General features: G+C 38.1%; 1 protein-coding gene across 10 annotated transcripts; it reads left to right on the top strand.

Moving 5' to 3' along the window:
- Window positions 1-297: 297 nt before the first annotated feature.
- On the top strand, window positions 298-21,427 carry XIAP (X-linked inhibitor of apoptosis). Of its 10 annotated transcripts, none has more exons than XM_055727335.1 (8): window positions 677-770; window positions 7,366-7,529; window positions 11,532-12,438; window positions 14,009-14,108; window positions 15,977-16,055; window positions 16,699-16,732; window positions 18,089-18,313; window positions 19,714-21,427. In XM_055727335.1, the coding sequence occupies exons 3-8, from the start codon at window positions 11,565-11,567 to the stop codon at window positions 19,905-19,907; spliced, it is 1,506 nt and encodes a 501-aa protein (XP_055583310.1). In that variant the 5' UTR covers window positions 677-770; window positions 7,366-7,529; window positions 11,532-11,564; the 3' UTR covers window positions 19,908-21,427. The 10 variants fall into 10 exon arrangements, with proteins under 10 accessions (XP_055583312.1, XP_055583309.1, XP_055583315.1 ...); XM_027803639.2 differs by lacking the exon at window positions 677-770 and adding an exon at window positions 4,353-6,173; XM_055727337.1 differs by lacking the exons at window positions 677-770; window positions 7,366-7,529 and adding an exon at window positions 298-399.
- The last annotated feature ends 1,077 nt before the right edge of the window (window positions 21,428-22,504 follow it).

The raw sequence follows: 22,504 nt of genomic DNA, 5'->3' as shown, positions 1-22,504 counted from the left end.
CCGATTAAAAAACAATTACAATACAGCCCGAGTTGTACTGAGGAGCATCGCTGGTAGTCACCTCATGCCGCCTCGGCAAGCTTTGAGTCGGTGATGTCTCCATTCCCTCATGCAGCCAGTTAAGAGAAGTCCATAAATTTTAGGCTAATTAACTGCACTGTCATGCCATCTTCCAGCCGCGGTGGTTATTGAGAACCGCACCGTAATTAGGTCAGACTTGTAACTTGATTAGTATCGATCATGCTGAGGGCTGGCAGGGCCCGGGGCAGGCCGCCTGCAGCTCCCCGCCCTGCCCTTCACAGAGATCGGCCATAACGAGCCGTAATCGCGGGGACAGGGGGTGACAGCGAGGACGGCGCTGGGATTAGCGTGCTCCAGGCCGGAAACCGCCTGGAGAAGGTGGTGTGACATGAGGGGGCTGCTGCGGGAGGGGAGGCGGCCTGCGGGCCGGCGCGGAGCCGGGGCGCTGGGAGTGAGGCGGCGAGGGGACGCAGCGGCGCAGGGCGCTGGGGCCCGGCGCGGCGAGCAGAGCCCGCGGCCCGCGCTGCCGCCCCGCGCTTCCCGCCCGCTGCCACTGCGTGGCGCTCTGCACCAGCGGGCGCCGGCCCGGCGCGGCCCCCCCCCCCCCCCCCAGCCCGCCAGGGGGCGCTGCTCCCTGCTCGCCTCCCAGCCGAGCCGGGGAGGCTGCCGGGAGCCGCCATTTTCTCGGTGTCGGCTGGCTGTGGGGCCGTGCCCGCGGTCGGTGCCGGCAATGAGGCGGACGCGGCGCGGTGAGTTGTCAGGCGGGCGCGGCCGTGGCTGTCGGTACCCCGGGGCGGTGGGCGAAACGGGCCGCCCGGCTGCCCGCGCTGGGCGGCTCCTGCTGCTGCGGGCGGCTCGGCGGGGCTCCCCGCGCGGGGCAGGGGGCTCGGTCCCTCCGCGCTGCCCGGGGCCCTCCCGCCCCGCCCGCGGGGGGTGTGGGGGGTCCGAGGGCTGGCGGGGGCGCCGCTGCCCCAGGCCTCTCCCGGGCGGCGGCGGGGGAGGGCGGCAGCCGCGGGAGGCGTTGCCATGGGAACGGGCCGCGCCGCCTCCGCCGGGCGCTGCTGGGCCGGGCCTGCCCCGCCGGGTCACCCGGCCCCGGCCCGCCGCCCCCTCCCCCCCCCCCCCCCCCCCGGCTGCCCGTTACCCGGCTGCCCGTTACTCGGTTGCCCGCTGCCCGGGCCGCAGGAGGCCGTCGCCTGAATGAAGCGTCCAAGTGCCGAGTTCTCCTTCCATAAGTAAAAGAAGATTTTGCTGCACTAATACGCACTTCTGTGGTCGTCTTTGGTCCGTTTGACGTATTTGAATGTCGTCTTGTCCCTTTCCCGCTCTTCCTTTTTTCTTTTTTAATAGACCCATCACTTCCTAGAATGCCTTTTCTGCTGCTCGTTAATAAAAATGTGGTTTTGTTCAGGTTTTCTACTGTGAGTATTCAGCAGTTGTTAAGAATTCTGCAGGAAGAAGTTCACTCAAGATCTTTTTTCTTCCAGCTGTAATTCAGCCTTCAGCCCAAGCAGTTCTCCCTTGCACCATGGCTGTGTATTTATGCTGATACTGCTCTTTAACACTGTATTTCTGTGTCTGTACTACTGTCTCTCTGATGCTTCTGCCCTATAAATGGCTGTTACACAGTGGTTTTAGTCTTGGTAAGATTTCTGTCTTTCTTATGTGTTATTAATCTCCATCTGATAGGAAGTACAGATTTGTTCTTGCAACTCTTTAGATATTTTTGTAGAACTACTTTCATTGTCCCTTCATTGTTACAATCTTAACTTGCCATTTTAGTACTGCATATGGAATGTTACTCTGTTCATCATCAAATAAATCACTGCATGACAGAGAAGGCACACAGTGAATTATTCTAAGAAAGCAAGTTTTCATGTGATAGATGTGTCGATCAAGCTTTTATTTCCACGTTTTTATTTTTTCTTAAGTGCTTCATTTTGCTATGGACGTGCTTGCGTTGCAGTTTTCTTTGAGGCCCTTTAAAGAACACCCAACTACTTCTTTCTGTAGAAAACTTGGCACCTGCAGCATTGGCCAAGAAGGGCAAAGGAACAAGTTAATGATTGTTCTGTACCTCCTCTGACCTTGCCCTTTGTAACCAGCAGCAAAAGTGAAAGAATTCTGATGAGGGTTGTTGTTTGGCTCTGGGTTTGGTTCTTTTTTTGACTGCTCCCACTGATACAAGGCAGACTTGCATTTATTACCAGAACAGTAAGAAAATGTGTGTTCATATCTCGGTCTTTGAAGTAGGAAGATGGATTTCATTTCAGGCTTCTGTACCTGTGATGGTGCTTCTACATTTGTTGCCATCATCCCAGGGTGGGCGAAACGGCTGCAGGGAGCTGAAGAGTTTCAGAAAATCCAGTTCATAATCAGATGCAGAATTTTCCAGGAGAGAGAAGGCTGGATCATTGGATTTTATGCCATCTGCTGTTACAGTCTTTCTCCTTTTTGCTGCCCTCTAGTTTTTAATTCCAGGAGTTTTTTGTTGTCCTCTGGATCTTCTGGAGTCTTCCCAATCTTATGTCCCTTCCTAGTTTCAGTAAAAGATCTGAATTTCAGACTTCCCCTAACCTCAGACTCTTTCAGCTTTAGAATATTTTTAGATTTGGATTTCTTGGCCAAGGGATAGAATTTAAAAATGTTTTTTTTAATCATAGTGTTGGAGTTGTGCCTTCATAAACAGTGCTGAAAGTTATGTGAAAACGAAAACTTTTAACCTTTTTTTTTGCTACCAACAGGAATGTAAATACTGGAATTTGTTCTAAAGATTGGTGGAAAATAGAGGTGAAACCAGTATCTGCTTTGATTAATCTATTACTAAACTTGGTATGATTGGCTACTGATTTCTTAGGGAAAAACTATTGTATGTATCTTTTGTGGTTGTCTTTGTTTTGTTTTGTTTTGGGAGTTAACAGCATACAGTCCTTTGCTGCTTTTTATTTTTCATAGCATGTGGTCTGTCTTGTGGAGTTCTGATCCACAATATTCTGAACATGGTAATTGAAAGTCAGGCTCCAGAAATAGCAAGATTTTTTAATGTGAAAAAAGTAGTTGTGCGTGAAAGTTGGAAGTATGTTAGATTGAAGAAGGCATGCCACAGTTTGGATGGAATGTCGCTCCTGTTGTGTGAAGTGAAGCTGCGCATACCTTGCAGCTGGTTGTCCTTCCCTTTCTGTGTTTTGGAGAGTTTCTTATTAAATAGAAAGACAAGCAGAGTGTTTTCAACAGGTGCAGCTTTCATATTTCACTTTTGGCACAGTGTTATAATTGGTATTAATCCCCAAATCATCCCAGTTTCCTGAGAAACATAAAATATAAAGGATAAATCAAGGGACATTTCTGAGTTTACAAGATGATGACTGTTGTGTGTGTTTATATGTATATGTAAAAATATATATACAAATTTGCCTCATTCTTCAATGGCAAAACATTCTTGCTATGATACCAGGAAGTGTACCTTCTGCACCAGGCTGCAGTTAGATGAACGTGAATAATGAGCGAAGTGGCACTGGCACGACCAGCAATATGAGCTGGGTGGAACTGAGCGCCCGTGCCAGTGGGCAGTGCAGGAGGTGACAGGCTTCCTGTACGTCGAAGGTTATACAACTTTGCTTCAGAAACCAGAAGATTCAGCAGTTTTGCTGTGGCATTAATCATGTTGCTGTAGCCGAAGTTCCGTGTCGTTATGTCTTCTTGATGAAAGACACCCTCTTTTTCAATCTTTTTCTTCAATTATAAGTTTAAACGATTTGTAAAAGGATATAACGCTAAAAGCTGGAGCACAGCTAATACTTGGGAAAGGATGTGTCCCAGGGCACTGCAGGTTTTGCTTTTTCAGACTTTTTTTCTTTTTACTCTTTGCTATTCTACTTTAACATACTCCAATTAACTGGGTAATTTTTTTGTTTCTTAACCGTAACAGCAGTAATTCAACTTCCAGGGATTACATTTCTATAGTGATACATTTTATGATCAGAGATATAATTTTTTTTTAACTGATCTGCTTCATAGTTGACAGAAGTATCTTGTAATTTCTATTTTTAGTAGGGTAGAAACTGCATAGCTTGGTTAGTCCCCAAAATGTATTCACAGACTTTAATGGATGGAAGTATGCTTCAAATTGTATTAAATACAACTTCCAAGCTGTTTTCGAGTAGAAGGAAAAGTTCTGGAAGTTTAGTCTCAATTTCTTGAGGAAGAACTTGGAGCTAAATCAAATTCCTGTTAATAATACAGCAGTTAATAAATGTTCTAAAGTTAAAACATAAAAATTATATAAACCAGATTTTATATGACTTGACTTGTACATATAAAATGTAAGTCTATAACACAAAAATGAAGAATCTTGAAAAATTTATCCACCACCACCCCCCTAAATGGTAGTGTTGTAGTACTGAATTTGAAATTATTTTCACAGTGAGTTGTGTTACAAGAGGCAGAACAACAGAATAATTAAGCAAATGAAGATAGTGGTAAGGAGTATGGAAACAGGATGGAAGAACAAACAGGCTGGTTTTTCCAACGTGTTGTGGAGGGAAAAAGCCACAAATGTAAAAATTACTCTTTCCCTATGATTTGCCTGAAAGAATACTTAAAGAATTTCAATAAGCTTAAATGGTACAATTCAAGCTACCTTGTAATTAAAAATTTATAGCTAAATCGTACAGAGAGTTCTGTATGATTTTCAGGAGTACAGTGCCTATAATGAAAAATATTTTATTATATTCCTGCTTAGGCCATAAATAAAACATTCATCTTACTGGAACTGCCAGAGAAACTTGAGACTGTCGGGCTTGCTCCTTTTTTGTAGTTTTGATTTGGTGGGAGGGTTACTGGAAGTCTTGTACGCTTGGTGTTTGCTCTCTTGATCTCTACTTCTACCTTCAGTCTCCTTCTAGGTCTTTCTCAGTATGCTTGAGGTTTGGTAGGATTTTTTTCTGTGTTGGTTTTTTTTGTGCTTTTAGTGGGTTTATTTGGTCCCCTACCTTCCCCCTTATTTTTAGGTACTGTCGTCTGTAGGCAATTCATTTCAGTGGCAGCAGCTGTTGGAACTAAACCTTTGCTTTAGGTAGGTTTTCCTGTTTCCAAATGAAAAGTACTGTCATGTCTTTCACACTTTACTGTGTACTAAACACTTAGCAAGGTGTGGTAGAGCTAAAACGGTTTTCTCCAGACCCTTTAGTCCTTCTTCTTCCTTGGTCACTTTGAAAAACCACAGATTTATACATTAATCAATTAGAGCCATTAATGATGTCTTATGCTTGACCTTTGACCTCTCTGTAGAACTATGCGCTTAGGCTACAGCATGCCAGTTTTTTCTATAGCGGCTGGTATTTACTCCTCCTTTCTTATACACACAGCTGAAGTTCATCTGAAAACATTTATCTTTCAAGTTCACAAAAAAAATTACTGAGCGCTGCCATGAATCCATTCTTCTTGTTTATTGCAGTGTTCCATACCCATATGACTTCTTCATTAAGAAAAATACAGTATGAAAATCATTCTCAGAATAGTATGTTTCTATTGGCCTGTTTATATTTATTTCTAAGATGGAGAGTGTAAAAGTCACTGTGAGTAGAGTCAAGAATTAGGAAGATGTAATGATAGCCTAGTAGAACCTTGAGCAGCTGACTGACTTCCTATGATGATAAACCCTGCTGGGAAGCTAAATAGGACCTGTTTGAGAAAACAGAGAAATGAAACTGAGGTGATGGATTTACTTAAGCTTTGGCAGTGAATCAAAAGGCATTTTGTAGATATATACGCTCTTTATGAAATAAAAAATCTCTAGGCAGAAATTTTTTTCAAATGGTTATTGATAATTACGTGTAAATATGCTAAGATTTCTAAATGCTGTTTAATAAATCCTGTATTTCTTGTGGCTTTTAAGTATGCTTTCAGTTAGCAGCGTGCACCTTTCTTGATCTAATTGCAGCTGAGCAGGCACAAAGTGAAATTCAGTGAAGTGACATGCATAATTGTGTGTCAGCTGGTACAGGATGTTCTGCTTGATATTTACTTGCTGCACTGCTCTCACATTTCAAAATTCAGCCAAAAACGAACACTAACATTGCTCTCATAGTCAGCGTGTCACGCAGAAGCTCCACGTGTATGTACCGTTTGGTCAGGAACATGAGGCTGTGCAAGTAAGTTTCGGACTCGGAGGTTACTGCCATGCTTGTCCTGTGGAAGAATTAAAAATAACTCCTTATAGTGCCAATCTTTTCTAGGGTTAAGGATGGAAATAATCAAGTCTAATGAAATATACTTGAAAGAGAAAAGTGGGTTCTGTACTTTTCCTTTGAAGCATTTTAGATCTAGGTAATGTGATGTTGTACATTTTTGCATAAAATCATACCTGATAATATTTTTAAAGCTGAATTTAACATGTTTGGCTTGCAAAACCGCTGTGTAAAATTTTGCATTTTGAATAACAACATTTTTGCTTTAAATTCTTGTCTTTATTTTTTGTTCTGAAACATAGTCAATAGACTATATGAAATGGTACTTTAGATTGAAAGGTGGAGGTGTCTTGTGACAAATACTGTCAGATGTTTAAAAGCAGGATTAAACTTGGGTTCTGGAAGTCTTTCAGGCTAAAAGAGGCTTTGTTTACTCACTGCATATATAAGAAGATAGTTAATGCTTCCATAATAGTTAAAAAAAAACCCTGGGTTTTATAAGTGAAGATGAACTTCAAGATTTCTGGACCTTCTACTTTGAATTAATATGTGATTAATTAAATTTACACAGAAAGGCTTAATTAACTTCTGTATACATGAAGTATACTCTCTGAACTTGGGTTTGCTGCTGGTATGTATTATAAAGTCTCGTGTACATGTCTTGGCTGCGTTTTATGAATTTAGGTTTCTTAGCCATAAACAACTCGGAAATTTACCTTTAGATATTTTTCTTCTGCAGTTACTGTTCATCTGAGTGCTGCTATGATGCAGGATGTTTTTCTAAATCATTACTCCGACCTACTGGAGTAAGGCAACTGTTAAAATTGCTGTGTAGATACAGTATTCCTGAGCTAGTTTTAGTTGTACACTTCGAACAGTTGCTTTAACAGTTGTTTGAAACAAATAATTGAACTTGATGTTGCATTTAAAGTAGTACTAATGTTGTATTTAAAACAGTACTTACACAAGTGAAGAGTTTGCCTCAATGTTTAATAAATAAGTTAATGTCTTTTTCTCTTAGATAAAATTATACTGAGATGTAAGCCAACTACGTTTAGAGGGGCTGTTGTAAGGAAAGGGCTTTGTGATGTGGGTGGATCATGGTTAAAGCTAGCAGATACCTGTGAGGGCTTTGTCCTGCTTCTGTCAGTTGCAGTACTGAGACGTGGTTTTGAGAGGCTTCTAGAATGATGGTTGAATCTTTCTGCTCCAAAAGATCAAGATTAAATAATGTGGTTGATACAGTTTAAGACAGTAACTTCATATTAAAGAATGGATCTGTGGTGATTGGAGCTTCTGCCAGTACTTAATGCTCTTTTGGTATGTGCTTTTCATGCTGTTTTGATTGCAAGGATCCAGATAGATTTCTTACCTCCAGTGAATCCAAATGTGGCAAATGTGCCATGTTGGGGGCATAATTTTTTTGTTTACATTGTTAATAGAAGGAATATCAAAGTATTCATAGCACTGTAGAAAAAACTGTTTGAAAGAATAAAGCCACTAATCTCAGTGTTCTGAGTGATGAACACACAATCTATAAGGTTTTTTTAGTTTTATCCTAATGCTTATTTCCAATTACATTTTCCCTCAGTTGTTAGAACTTCCAGTGCAGTATATAGAGATTTATTTTTTTTTCTGCTTCAGATACTGCTGTTACATCTGGCTGAAAGGCATTATCCTGTGCTTTCCATTGCAGTGGAGGGTAGTACAGATACTGATTTTTAGGTAGTTCTGTTAGTTCATTTTTGCCTAGCATTCACAGTTAATTAAAAGTAATCAATAAAACTGAGGAAGATCATTGCAGTTAATTGAATATCATCTCCATCCTGATTTCTAATATTTCAGTTTAGTCTTTGATCCTCCTCCTTCAATGTCTTTGCTCAAGTGTTTCCTTTTCAGTTCCTTAGTGTTACTAAAACACACACACATCTTTCCAGGAAACACCCAGAGGATCAACAGAGTAAGCGGAGTAAAACTAATACAAACTAATTTAGGTAACAGTTTAAAACTCATGCTGTTATTTCTGTTAGGGAATCTGTCATATATGAGACATACCACCTATGTGATAATTTCAGTTCTGCAGCTCACATTTTTAAGGGTGAGAAGTTATTTTGGAAGAAGAGGAGAAAATGCACAATTAAGCATTATATGTTTATAGACATTCTGAAAATGAAGCCTGCTTTAAAAGTAGTAGGGGTCATTGGAATGAAAGTATCTAAAAAGTAGATGTTTGCCAGTTGCACGGAATATTTTTTTTCAGAATTTTCAAGTTATTTACTAAAAAAAAAATGATGAGGCTTCTTAAATTTTCTTATGTTGGAGGGGGAAGGCTTTCATGAAAGAGTCCAGAAAAGTACGGCAAGACCCAGGCTTGCACGTGCAGTGTAAGTATGATTTGAAGATCATCCCTGTCAGAGGGTGCTGGAGAATATAAAGATATAATATTTATGAAAATTGCTTTGATAAAATATCTTTTTTAGCTTATGAAAAATAATGACTTTACAGTAAGCACTGCATTCACGTTACGAAGGCTTTTATATATATATATGCACACCTGGTATATGAATATACTGCTGTATCATTCTTACTTTTCAAGTAAGAATGGCAGATTTTAAACTGGAGCAATTAAGTGGTGCTTAGAACATGCAGGTGGCTTATGAGAAGTGGGGGCATAATGAATTTTGTCTCTTGTTTTTTAACTTTGTATAGCATAGTCATTGTGATATGTGGTCACCCCGTATGGCATAAGGAACAGAAAAGCACAAACCAAGGGTGATCTTTGCATCTTGAGTAAATTCTTAAGACCTGTCAGGCTTGAATCTTGGTCTGTCTTTACCCCTGATTTCAGTAAGTACAGGGAGGGCAAATTACGGAGTGGCTGAGTAGATAATCTCCAATTTGCTGCAGTTAGTTTGTATGCAACAGATCAAAGAGGCTCTATCCTGATCTTAATGTAAATATAAGCCAAAAAAGTTAATATGTAAAAATTTAAATTGGATTGTTTTTTCATTGTGTCTGAACTCATTTCACTATAAATAAAACAGAAATTAAGATATACTTCTAGTCATACATTGAAAGCATATGCATTTTTTTGTTTTTTCAATGGATATTTTGGAAAGCAGTCTCCGAGGGATGTGAGGTAGGCTTTGTTTGCTTTCTTGTAGAAAGTCTTTTAGTCATGCAGATAAGAAAATCAGTATGCAGCCAACAGTATTTGAGTGATACAAATTATTTCATGAATGCAGTGTAGTAGTAATGATGATAGATCCATAAGGTCACTTTTACAGAAATGTTTCTAGAGGGTTTAAAGTGAAATTTTAAAAGGAGATAAACACAAACTTTAAAACTGTTGTTATAAAAATTGATTGTTTTCAATATACATATGTATATTTTTTAAATATCTGTATTGTGACAGCTTTCATATTACTACATGTAATGACTGATTAATTTTTTTGCCCTTCATAGTCAAAACAAGCATATAGGTCAGATTTGTAGGTCAGTCAGTATAATTTATTCAGAAGCTGTTTTTGAATTTGCTAAGCTAAACCAGAAAACCCCAGTGTAATTTCTAGTGTCATTACATTAGTCATGAACTGACTTACAGATGGAATTAAAGCTGGTGCTCAGAAGTAGTCTTATATCCATGATTACATGAAGCAAGCATGCTGAATCTCTAATGCCATGTTTTCTCAGTGTGTAGCTTAATTGTCTTTGTCATCTTGGCAAAGGATTCAGTGAATCTGCAATGCATAGTCATTTTAATTTCCCCTCCCCCTTCTGAACTTTAAAAAAGGTTTTGTCCTTCCTGTAGAAGCTAAGTCTCGTATTATATAAGCAATTATTGTAATTGTAACATCTGCATTGATCTTAAAGAAACTATAATCAATATTAATGCTGATGTTGAGGAAGCTAGATTTTTGCCTGAGGGCCTATCTTAAGAAGGTAAGGACTGGAAACAGATCAGGATCCATACAGAAAACAGAGAAATGCCCAGTTGTTCAAATAATTACATATTCTGTTCTTCCTTATATGCATTTCTTTTTGCTAATTGCTGAATTATTATTGCTTTGTGCTAAGAAGTCCATTTGGGCAGTCTCACAATAATTTACCGTTTAATAAAGGAGTGAGTTTGAGACGTGTATCCCCTGTAGCCTGTGTTTTACCCAGGACTTCCTAAGTCAATAATATCACAGTACTTGTCAGGACAAGAGATGAATTTTTACTGTGCTCAGACTTCATCCATCTTGGGATGAAGGCGATGACTGTGTTGAGTTTGTGGTTCTTGTACGGGACCTGTGGGAACCAGGTTGCTTTCTTTTATCATGAAAGTCATGAAAGAAGGGACTTGTCTGCGTGCTCTTAGCCGCCCTCTGAACGGAAGGGTGCTGGGGCAGGGCGAGCAGTCAGTACTCGCCCTGGCACAAGTGCAGGCAGGAACAGGAATGTGGGACAGGTGAGAAGAAGAATAATGTTCCTTCAGGGAGGGAAGGGAGGAAAGGCTGAGTTGATGGCAGAGGCGCAGGAACTTTTGGTAGAGTGTAAGCAGGGCACGGGAACGTGCAAGCAGCATGCTGGGCATGAACAGTAGTGATAGGTAGTCCAAGATGCTGATCTTAAGCAGAACACAGCATTTTGGTAAAATGCCCTAGTGAAACATCTGATAGTTTATTTCATGAGATTTTTTTGTTAAAAGGGAAACTGAGGTGTATGTCTTTATAATATATATACACAAGTCCAAAGCCTTTTTTTCCTTTGTGGTGGTGGTTTTACCAGTTGATGCCTATCTGTAATGGGCATGGTAGTCACAGCCTTCATACGGGGAAAAATACAGTTGTGTTTCAGAACTGGACTGTAAAGTCTTGCACATGTGGTCTGCCTTAGATCAGTATTTTAAATATGGTAACTTTGTAACTTTATTTTTCAGGGTCAGAAGCCTTTTGGCAGTGTTTTGGCTGGAGCTTTTGTTAAATATTTTGTTGATTTCATTCTTGCGCTGTGTCTGTGTTAAGAAATAGAACATGCTTTTAAAGCTGTAAATGTATAAGCTTGTGTGTTTTCCAGATAATTTTTTATTGGCCTGTAAAACTTCATGATCTTCCTGCCTTTCTTCACAGATACTTTTTTAAAATGTTGTTTTCAGTGTTCTGGTGTTTGCCCCTATGTGGCAGGGGAGGCAGGCAAGGGTGAGATGGGAAAGAAGAGGAAGAGGCATTTTTTTAATACATCAAGGCTGGCTAGTTTATCTCAGCCAGTTTCCAGGCTTGTATATGACTATGATCTATGCTTCTGTCTGTGAAATTAAAACATTTATTTTTTGTTTAGGAAATCTGAAAGGATAGCCCTACATATGAAGAGATGACGTGTAATTTCTCAGATAACCTGGAAGCTTGTGCTACTCCAGACACTGACCATGATCAAGAATGGGCTCAGGAACACTACCGACTAGGAACTTTTGTTGAATTTCCACTTGGCTGTCCAGTTTCAGCGTCGGCACTAGCACGAGCTGGCTTTGTTTATACTGGAGAAGGTGACAAAGTGAAGTGCTTTAGTTGCTGTACAATTATCGAAGGATGGGCATCTGGGGATTCTGCAGTTGAGAGACACAAAAAGCTTTCCCCAAACTGCAAATTTATTACCGAATCTGCTTTTCTGGAGAATAACATACATCCTCTTGCCCAGAACTACCAGCATAGAACTGAAAATGGTTCCAGCAATTCAGCCCTCCCGTGTACTCTGGATGACACATCTGATGTGGAGGCAGATTACCTGTTGAGAACTAGGCAGGTTGTGGATATGTCAGATAATTTGTATCCTAAAAACCGTGCTATGTGCAGTGAAGAAACAAGATTAAAGTCTTTTGACAGCTGGCCCCTTGATGCTCAGTTGACACCAAAGGAATTGGCTAATGCTGGATTCTATTATACAGGTGTTGGTGATCAAGTAGCATGTTTTTGCTGTGGTGGAAAATTGAAAAAGTGGGAACCCAGCGACAGAGCTTGGTCAGAACACAAGAGGCATTTTCCCAACTGCTTTTTTGTCTTGGGCTGGGATGTTGGAAATGTTCCAGGTGAATCTGTTCCCACTGAGCTTGAGAGAGGTGGTGTGAACAATGCACAGCATCCAAGGAATCCATCTATGGCAAAATACGGAAGACGTTTACAAACATTTTTAACTTGGATATATCCTGTTGATAAAGAGCAACTTGCTGAAGCTGGGTTCTATAGCACAGGTAAGCCAGACCTTAAAACGGCTAATATCTTTTACAAAGAAATCTTATATAAATGTTTTGTTATGAAAAAATAAGCTTTTTAATTGTAATTTGGAATGATTTGCCAAAATTTCTTCGTTCTGTAAACTACTTTTCATAGTTCTTATGTAAAATGACATACGTTATATCAAGTATGTTTAATAGTAAAGTATAAATCTAATCATAAATGCATTTTTGGCAATAAAACATTGAAATGTGTTTTCCTTGCCTGCTAAAACACTCACATCTTTCACAATGACAACTATTGAAGTTTGTATTTTTTTAAGTAATGAAGTGCTGCCCTCCAGATAGCTACCCTAGGTCTAAGGGGTGGACTTGTGGCATGTACAGCAGCCTATTCAACGAAGTCCAGGTGGTGTGCTGTTTTATTGATTTAACATGTGTTTGTGTTATCAAAGCATTTGGACACCTGAAACCAGCAAATACCATTACTGCCTACTGTAAAAGCTTTATGAAGACGATGACTCCAGTGGAAGAGCTTTTACTTTTAAATATGTAGTGTTTGACTTAGATAAGACTCCAATGTCTTTGTGCATTGGTTTCCCAATTAGATTGAATTGCGTAGTGCTGTTAAAGCTCCTTGAAATTCTTCACTGAGAGATGCTGTACAAGTGCAAAGTGTGGCTCTTATTAGATCATAAAGAAAAGGGGATTATCTGGAATAATTTCTTAGTGTCATCTTAATTGGCTTCTCTCTTAGTAGCTCTCGGAAGAATTTTTTAATCTGATTCCATTTGTTTCACTGCTGGCCATAACTAAAACCTGTGATACATTCCTGTATGAGTGATATATGGGCAACATTTGTACCCAGTATAACTGATTTTATTGATTTCTTCCTGGATTCCTAAAAGTACCTAGCTTCTCACAGCCAAGTGAGATCCGTATTGTGGAGGTGCACTAAACGGGCACCAGCTTATCCGACCTAATGGCTGTTCATGTGACTTCTGTGAAAACTCTGTTTCTTGTGGCCTGAGAACCATTTAGCTCTATGGGAAAACTCTGACCATACCTCCTCATTTCAACAAACAGAATATCTAAGCCCTTTTCTGGCGCAGTCTTTGATTACAGTAGGTGTAGTGCTAGAACAGAGAGAGTGCAATTTCTCCTAACATCTCCTCAGTCAGTTATGCTACTGCTGTGTAGAGCCAGTTAATGGTGAAATAGAGGACCAAAAAGGCATGGAAACATCCTTAGTTCTTTGTGGCACACTAGTTCGTGGCTTCTTTACTAGTGGATTGAGCTATTTGATAGTAGATTTTTTTTTTAGCTTTTACTTTTTATCTGTTTAATTGCTTGCTAAAATAAAGCTTGGGAATATTTCATGTGACTCATACTTCGTCTTTTTTAAGCTCAAGCCTCTCCTGAATGTTTGTTTCAAATCATATGTATTATGTTCTTTAAAATTGAATTATTTTTAGTTACAATTGCTAAGCAAGAAAATATTTTTTTCTTAATAATGTAACATTTTAGTTGAAAACTTATTTTTATGCCTAGTAGAAATACGTAATTTTATTCTTGTGTGTTTCCTCAGGTAATGGTGATCACGTTGTGTGTTTCCACTGTGGTGGAGGATTGCAAGAATGGAAGGAAAATGAAGACCCATGGGATCAACATGCCAAATGGTTTCCTGGGTAAAGTATTTTTGACTGTTTTCTTGTTGCAACTCTGAGTCTTATTTACAGTATATTATATTTTAATAACAGAGCATACTACTAAAGGTTTCAGTTGACTATGGGTTAACATTCTTTAGATTTATGTAAATAACCTTTTTTTTTTAGTTGCCCTCCTCCACTTCCTTCTTCATTTTTGTCATGGAGGTACCAAAGGAATAGCAGTTACCTTCCATGGTTTGTGGTTTTCCTTTTCAATAAACAGAAGAGATTTTTAAGGTTTTTTGTATGGGGTCTTTATTTTTGTTGTTCCATCTGTTCTGTCTTCTGTAGTCCTGCTCTTAGATGTGCAATCATCAACATATGCTTTAATGTTATATCAGAGGCCTCAAAAGAGGACATTTACTTCATGCCTTCATTGAGAGGTAGGAGGGAGTTCTTCTGAAGTGGGTGTGAAAGAGAACTAAATCTCAAGAGGCTGAGGGTGCATCTAACTCATTAGAGGTGGGCAGTCTGAAAATTGTCCTAAAATAGTACTTTCTGAATAACTATACTTCTAAGTCAGTGTTGTTTGTATGTCAGCTTGTTTGTAGGAATTATTAAAGGAAAGAGAAGATTTCTGTGTCTGGACTGAACTGATGTCTCAGCTAGCAGAGTTACAAAGTTTTGTGGATATGTATCTAATTATTTTTTTTCTTACCATCAGAGCGCTACATTCTAATTGCTATTTTAATAGCATCACACATGCCAAAGTTCGTAACTTATGTCAGGATACAAAATGACTAAACTTATGTCACAGTGCAAGGAAACCTGAAGAACTCGGTAGTGGTATTGAATTCTAAACATACTTCTGCATAAATTTTAAAGGATTGAGGATTCCAGACTTCCAGTTTTCAGAAAGACTGCCAATTTTGTCTAAAACCTGTCTTGAGGAAAGGAGGAATTGTATATGACTCATTGTTTCTTGCAGGTGGATAAAAGCTGTCCAAGTACAAAGACTTAGTTACTTGTATAACATTGATAAAATCAACGTCTTTTATGCATTAGCTGCCAAATTAGTCTTCTGTGGTGAAAGGCTCTCTGGAAGCTGGGAGGTAGTATTTATGTGTTAGCTGATCCTTTTCTCAGTAGTGGTAAAGGCGGCTTTTAATTATTAGTGTCTGCCACTTGAAAGAGATGTCATTCCAAGTTTTTGGCTTGGTGCAGTGAATGGTGAAGACTCATTTTCTTGCTACGTTTCACTCCTCCTTATATGGGTTTGGTTTTGTTTTAGGTTGCTTAAATTATGTCAGTTTTGATTACTTCCCCCCAGATCATTAATTGTCTAATATGGAGTTTTTGTTTGCACATCAACTTGAGTGGCAGTGTTACAGCCTCACAGCGTACTATGTCCGTGAATTGCTGAAGGTGAGGGAGCTGCTGAAGCTAGAGAACTATTGTTGAGGAGTTATGACATTCCCTAAATCTTCTGGTAGGGAAGAGCTCTGACCAGTGGCTAGGACTAATTGGAAAGTATTGAAAGAAAACATGTAAGGCACCTGTCGGCCCAGTGACTGCTTTTCTTTGATTGCAAAAGATTAAACCAACATTTTAACATAACATTTGTTTTTCATTGGAGTCTTATATAAACCTGTGGCGTCAGCTGTAATGGCCAGCAACTCTTCAACTTCCTGTTTCGCCAAAAATGTGAAGAAGATATATACTGCTGAAGTGATTAAGATGTTTTTAGAAACGTTTAAATGACATTACTGATGTTGACTAAACATTTAGAGGTTTCAAAAGCTAGTATTCTATGTGATGTAGGAAATGTATTGAAGCTTTCCAGAGTTATGTAGTTGATTTTTGTTTTCCTGTGCAGTTTTGTTATAACTAAATATTTTTATTTATAGGTGCAGATTTGTGAGAAAGAAAAAGGGGCTAGAATTTATAAATAACGTTCACTTAAGAGATGGATGTAGGGATTCAACAGTAAGTGTCTTCTTCATCAAATATTTGGTGAAAATACAAAGTAGTCTTTACGTAGTTTTCCTATGAAGTTACTCTTCTGATTATCTGCATATCATTTAATCCTCCTGCTGCTGCTTTGATTGGCAGAAAGTGAAAGACGTTGAAGTATATTTTGGTGTCACGCAGGGTTTATAGATCTTGCAGTTCACCTTAGTTGGCTTCTGGATCACAGGTAGTGTGCCTTATATTAATTGTGTGTTTAGTACAGAACAAGTTCTATTTGTTTTATAGCTTGGTAAGTCCAGGTTTAGGATGAATGATTTCCCTATTCATGTGTAGTAGAAATTTTTTCTTTTCTTCTTAGTAGAGCATTGTTAAACTTGTATGCAGTCACTAAAAAGTAAAACCAATGTTATTTTAGAATTCTTCCATAGACTGAGTCATGTACGTATGATTATAGCAAAGATGGGTTAAAACGAAAACTTAAAACAATATGAAGGACATAACAAAACACTGATCCCTTTGCAGCTGTTCAGAGCAGATTTAATAGTTCTAGTCAATAAAATAACTGAGATCAAATAGATATTTTCTGTCTTGTAACTGTATGGGTTTCTTTCTGCCTTCTCCAGAATTGTAATTTTGTTTGTTTATATTTCACTTTTAGACAGAAGCTGCTGAAGGGACGATACTTTCTAAAGGTACCTGTTTAGAAAAAAAAAACCAAAACAACCCTCCCTGTTTTGGAATATCCATATTTGCATGTGTAGTAAAGGAAATGGTTAATTTTAAAAATAAACCTATTACATTTTTAAGTAAAGCATGACGGGCAAATTGTTGGATGATACTCTTCCTTTGCTTCATTGCTTGTAAAGAACTGCGGAATGAATTTTATTTCTCTTAAGGGAAATCTAATCATGGTTGGATAAATATTGTAAAGTAAAGATTACAAACCATGAAAGAAGTATGCATAGGATGCATTTTTAGTTTTATAGCTAGTAAGTGTGCGTCAAGTATTGAATTAGTAGTGCTGTGGGATAAATCTTAAATACAGAATTGAAACAATCGTTGTTTTTCATGAGGCAGGAGGAGTTGGTGTGTTAAATGGCAAGGACTGGGAGGCTGAGGAAACTTAAATAGCTTGTTATGTGCTCCAGTATTACGCATTCCTGCAATGTTTTTCACAAATACCAAGCAATAAAAAGACAAGACGGTTAAAGGCGTAGCAGGAAGACAGTGAAGCGGCTTCATCCCAGGGAATGATAGTTGTTGCTAATATGAGTGGTTACACAAAACCTGTTTTAGAAATCTCTCACATGCTGCTCATTTACAAGAGTGAAAATCGGGTTAAAAAAAATCTTGCTCTTTGAACAACCTTCTTAAGTGAAGAATTAGCCACTTACATGTAATAGTATAACTGGAAATAAGACACCCTGACGAGAAATCTATTCAAAAAATTCATTGAAAAGATGAAAGGGGAGGTCCAACAGACTGAAAAATGGTTTCCAGAAGTAGCGTTGTGTCTTACTGCGGATAGGCTTACTTGCCTCTTGCTTGTTGACTGTGCTGTTTTGGTTTTGTAAATTAACAATACTTAGTGACTTCTCTCAACATACGTATCTTGGTTTGGTTTTTTTCTTTCCCGAACTAAATTTAAATTAGTGTAATATTATCAAATACTTAGGTTTCCGTTGTGCCTAGGAATTCTGGGTGAAATCCTGTTAACATTCAGTTACAGAATTTGTGATGTTAATTATGTAAGACATTTTATTTCAGAAGTTGAAAGCGTTGATTTGAAGAGCAAATCTAGGAGGATTTCTGTATTTTAAATAGATGTAGGGAGACTGGGAAAGCTAGGGTGGAAGAGATCTCAAATCTGTGGGTTTGGGTATTTTGACAGTGCAGTTGGTACAATAGCAAAATTCTCAAATTAGAAATACGGTTCCTTTGGCTAGTTATTTGCATAGGTGTCTTAGAGTACTATAGTGAATAGTGTCTGAATATCAGATTCATCTTTGTTAAATTGCTGTTTTGTTTTTCTTAATTTCTTGTTTTAGATGATCTCTTACAGAATCCTTTGGTACAAAGTGCCATAGACATGGGTTTCAGTTTGTCTGAGATTAGGAACACCGTGGAAAAGAGATTGCAGATGTCTGGAGAAAGTCATACATCTGTTGAGGATCTGGTAGCAGATTTAAGTGCTCAGAAAGAACATACAAGGGAAGAAGAACCAAATGAAATCCCAGTTGAGCAAGATGAGCTTATTCAATTGCAAAACCTCTGTGTGTACTTTCATATCAGCTCTTTAGTCTATGAAATATATTTTACTGTTATCTGTTTATTCTACCCTCTGATCCAAGTCTTATCTAAGGTGAAGTTCCAGTATTGTAACTTAAAATTCAAGAGCCTTATCTTTGGACGTAAAAAAACTGAACAAAGAGGGTCTTAAATTATTTGAGCGTAGCAGCATTTGTAAATATCATCTATAAAATAAGTAGTATTAATACCTCAAAAGTGTATAATATTGAAATAAGTCTGGCATGCTTCTGGGAAAAGTTAAATGTGCTAACTAAAAAGTGAAAATTATTGTGACAATGACTTTTAAAAATAAAAGCAAGGGTAACTAGATGTGGGGACTCTGGTGGCAAAATGAAATAGACACAGCAACATACTGGCAAATATTTAGTATACTCAAAATGAAAAAAAATCTTAGTAGAGTATTATTTATTTTTGAGTATAAAATTTTGCCTGGAATAGAAGCATTTTCCTTCTTGGCCAATAAGAAAAAGTGTACTTTTAGTTGGTGTTTCTTTCCAATTATTTCTGTTCCAGCTAGGCTGGGACGTGCAGGTTATGCTCAGAAAGCCGTTGTGGTACACTCTGCAAATGGACCAAACCCAAGATTTACAACTCAGGAAACTTGTCCTTCAAGACAAACATATGGCTGATTCATAGGGAGGGAAAAGACCATCTGGTTGGCATGTTAGGCAGGGATCTTACCAGCCCACTCTTTTTAATTAGATTTTTAATGGACATTGTTGGGGGCGGAGGGGAGAAGAACTTGTGGTGGACATCATTTTTGGCTGTGCAGGGCTCTCCCCAAGTGTCAGGGGAAGGTGTTAGAAGTTTGCATTTTCAAATGTGGTGTATTAGAATAAGAAAGAGCTCATGTACAATGCAAAACTGATTCTTCCCATTTTACAAAGGTTTAGGCTTTTGAAGTATGGGAATTTTGAAAACAGAGGCAGGAAGGGAAATCACATACTCATTCTTTTCATTTGAGAAACTCCTGAAAGAAATAAATCCAGATTACGTAACCATTATCAATGAGCCTTTCTTGTACCTTCTGTACAAGTTTTGGGAAAGTTGTGAATGGGAAGTCTGTGAAAAGAATGGTTCCTGATTGAAATATGCATATCCTAAATTCTATAGATATTTCAAGCTTTTGCCAATATAGATAGTTGAATTCCCTGCATTGGCCTGGGAGATGTAACGAGATGGGGTGGCAGTGTGAAAGAGGATTCCATGCTGCAGCTTGGTTTCCAATCTTTTGTAATTTCTTATTCTTTTTAAAGGTGTGGCCTTTAAATCATATGAAGAAAACCTTGTCCTTGTGTATAAATAAAGAAGATTCAGTGGTACTAATTGTGATAACTTCTTTTTATGTGTTTATTTTCCTTAGATCTCAGTACTGAAGAGAAGTTAAGGCGCTTGCAGGAAGAAAAGCTTTGTAAAGTCTGTATGGCTAAAGACATATCAGTTGTCCTCATTCCCTGTGGTCACCTAGTTGCCTGTAAGGAATGTGCTGAAGCACTTAATAAATGCCCTCTGTGTCGTACAAATATTATGAAAAGACAGGAAATTTTTATGTATTAGTGAAATATAAAACACTGTGGATGCCAACATTTCCTGCTTTGTGTAATGTAATGTAAAAAATGCAGTTAATTCCAGGATGTAATCATATGGCAGCATTTAGATTTTTCTACTCTCAGACTCTACATATAACATTAAAAAAATATTTTCCTTAAATAAATTTTTTGTATGTAAAAACCAACATTGAAAGGCAAATATATTCTGTAACTTCAGTTCATACACGTGATTTGGGAAAGCCTAAGTAATGCAAATCTTTATGTGATCGTTCCTTTGCTTCACTTTGGTAGGACTCTGTATGACTGAAGTTTATGCGAATACAGTTGTATAAAGAGTCTGGCCCTAGATACAATTTGTAAATAAGTGAGGTTAAAAAATTATGTACATGTGTATTATATCTGAGATTTTTAGCTTCTCCAATGTCATGTAAGAGTGAGAATGTTACCTTATTTCTGTAACTTTAGTTGTGACATAATTCAGAGAATATGTGTAAACTTGCTGCTGCAATATTTCACCTTGTTTGCCACTACTACTTTGTAAGTTTGTCCGGTTTGATATGTAATTCCTGTCTCCCCATTTATTTTTTTCTGTTTTAGATGTATAAATTGGCCTCAGTAAACTGATTTTAGCTATCTGTTCTTCACAAAAATCCCTCTGTATATAAAATGTACATTGATTTCACTCCATAAAAGAGAACTCAACTGAAATTAAGGAGATTTTACATACCTTGTGGTCTCATTTTAAACTTGCCCCCTTACACAAAAAGGTGGTCATTGTTTGATTTTCTTTCTTTTTTTTTAACATCATCCTTACTCATTTATCTGCTAATAGTTTGCAGTCCTTCTGTTTGTCTCTTTTTTTATAAGAGGGTGGTAAACTCTTATCTCCATGAAAATGCTTTCTTGTTTTAATTTAAATTCACAAGTAATGTTAGAAATTTTTTTGTCCTTGTCGGTTTGCAACATTTGCATTAAAAAGTGAAGAACAATTCTAGTGAGAGTCACCTTAAGATAGTTGAAACTATTTCTTACTGGACTAATACTCAGTTCTCCAATTAAAAATCAGAGTTTTGTATTTAAGTACAGCTGGTTTATGATCACTCTACTTAATTATGTGACTTCCTTATTTTGTGGAGCTACTGATGTTCTGTGCATATATTTTTCTTTGAGTCCTACACACAAAGAGATTTAGAATATAGAATATAGTTTTTCACATTATAAGTTTTAAATCCAGTAGACAGAAATCTAATGTCTATTCTTTATATTTTTTTAAATATGTGCTATGATTATATCTTGGTGTAATGTTATGAATATTTAAAATAAAGTGCAACCTAGCTGTTCCTTGATCATCATAGTTAATTCTCACATGCAAAAAAACCACCCCCAAACCCACCACCAAACAGAAGGATGCTTTCAGTTGCTTTTTTTGTTTTGTAACTCAACTGATACTAATTTAACCTGAGTGTTATTAAGGATAATATATTTTAATTGCAGAGGAAATAAAATCTATTGTTTGTATAAATTTAAGTTTGTTCATTGTGAAGTTAAATACATTAATTTTGCTTTTTCTAATAAATTAGAATTTGGTTTTCTGGAATACATGATGACTAGAAATTCATAAAGAATTCAGCACAGAAAGGTTTTATTTTGCCATTTGGGACTTTTCTCTAAAGAGTTTAGTTTTAAAGGTAATGCATGTGTACAGGGATTTTTCAGGACAGACACAGACTGGCAGTTCTGACAGGGTTGTTTCTAGCCCCCATTTTCATTTGCAGGGAGGGTTTTCTGTACTTCTCAAGGGAAATTAAGGGGGGGGGGGTTTGCATGTGAGCTGGTGTATCTTGCCTGAAATAGCTTGTTTAGTTAATGTTGTGAACTATGTTAGGATGACTTGCTCAAGCAGATGGTTTGTTACCTAACCTTGACCTAAGTCATGTGAGAGACGCTATTGGGATGAGCTGGATCCAGCTTACAGGCTGCGGGAATTTGCACGCAGCTCAGTAAAGCCTTGTCTGAGAAAGAGATTGACCAAATTTTACTTAGAGCTATTACAAAACTAAATCCTAGTACGGAGGTGATTTTGGTTGCAAGTGTAGTATGTGAACTGAGAAGAGCCTGGCAGTGGGTCACAAATTGTACCTTCTAAGCTGAGACGCAGAGTAAGCACATTGTCCAAATAATATGCAAGCAACCAGCTTTAACATCAAGCATTTATGCTATTTAACTTTTAAAAGATAGACCACACCCCTTCTAGTAACTTCATGATAGTTGTTATAAAAGATCTAATTGTAATAGCAATTCAAATTTTAATTGCTTAGGAGCATTAAAGGGTTAAAGGCCTGTTAGTGAGATGACAAAATAACTGCTCTGTAGGTTTAATTTTTTTTTCAAAAACTATAATCAGAGTTCTATTCAGACTAAATGTGAAAAAATAATTAGCATAGTCATCAAATTTTGACAGCTTGAATTAGGAAGATGTTTTTTCAAATTACTTTGATTTTCAGTATCTTAAAGAAACAGAAGAAATTCCATGGGCACTGATACTGTGCTGAGTGTTCAAAGAGCTAGAAATGGAGTAGAAGCACAGGTGCTTTGAAAAGGAGG

The sequence above is a fragment of the Falco cherrug genome, chromosome 15, assembly GCF_023634085.1.
Source record: "Falco cherrug isolate bFalChe1 chromosome 15, bFalChe1.pri, whole genome shotgun sequence".
NCBI classification, from domain to species: domain Eukaryota; kingdom Metazoa; phylum Chordata; class Aves; order Falconiformes; family Falconidae; genus Falco; species Falco cherrug.
Note: the sequence above shows the minus strand (reverse complement) of the source record. Positions and strands in the feature narration are given on the sequence as shown.

Excerpts from the sequence above, each read along its gene's own strand:
- XIAP (XM_055727337.1), top strand. The coding sequence starts at position 11,565 with ATGACGTGTAATTTCTCAGATAACCTGGAAGCTTGTGCTACTCCAGAC. Across the intron at positions 12,439-14,008 it reads AGCTGGGTTCTATAGCACAG|GTAATGGTGATCACGTTGTG; the intron begins GTAAGCCAGACC and ends GTGTTTCCTCAG. Across the intron at positions 16,733-18,088 it reads AGGGACGATACTTTCTAAAG|ATGATCTCTTACAGAATCCT; the intron begins GTACCTGTTTAG and ends TTCTTGTTTTAG.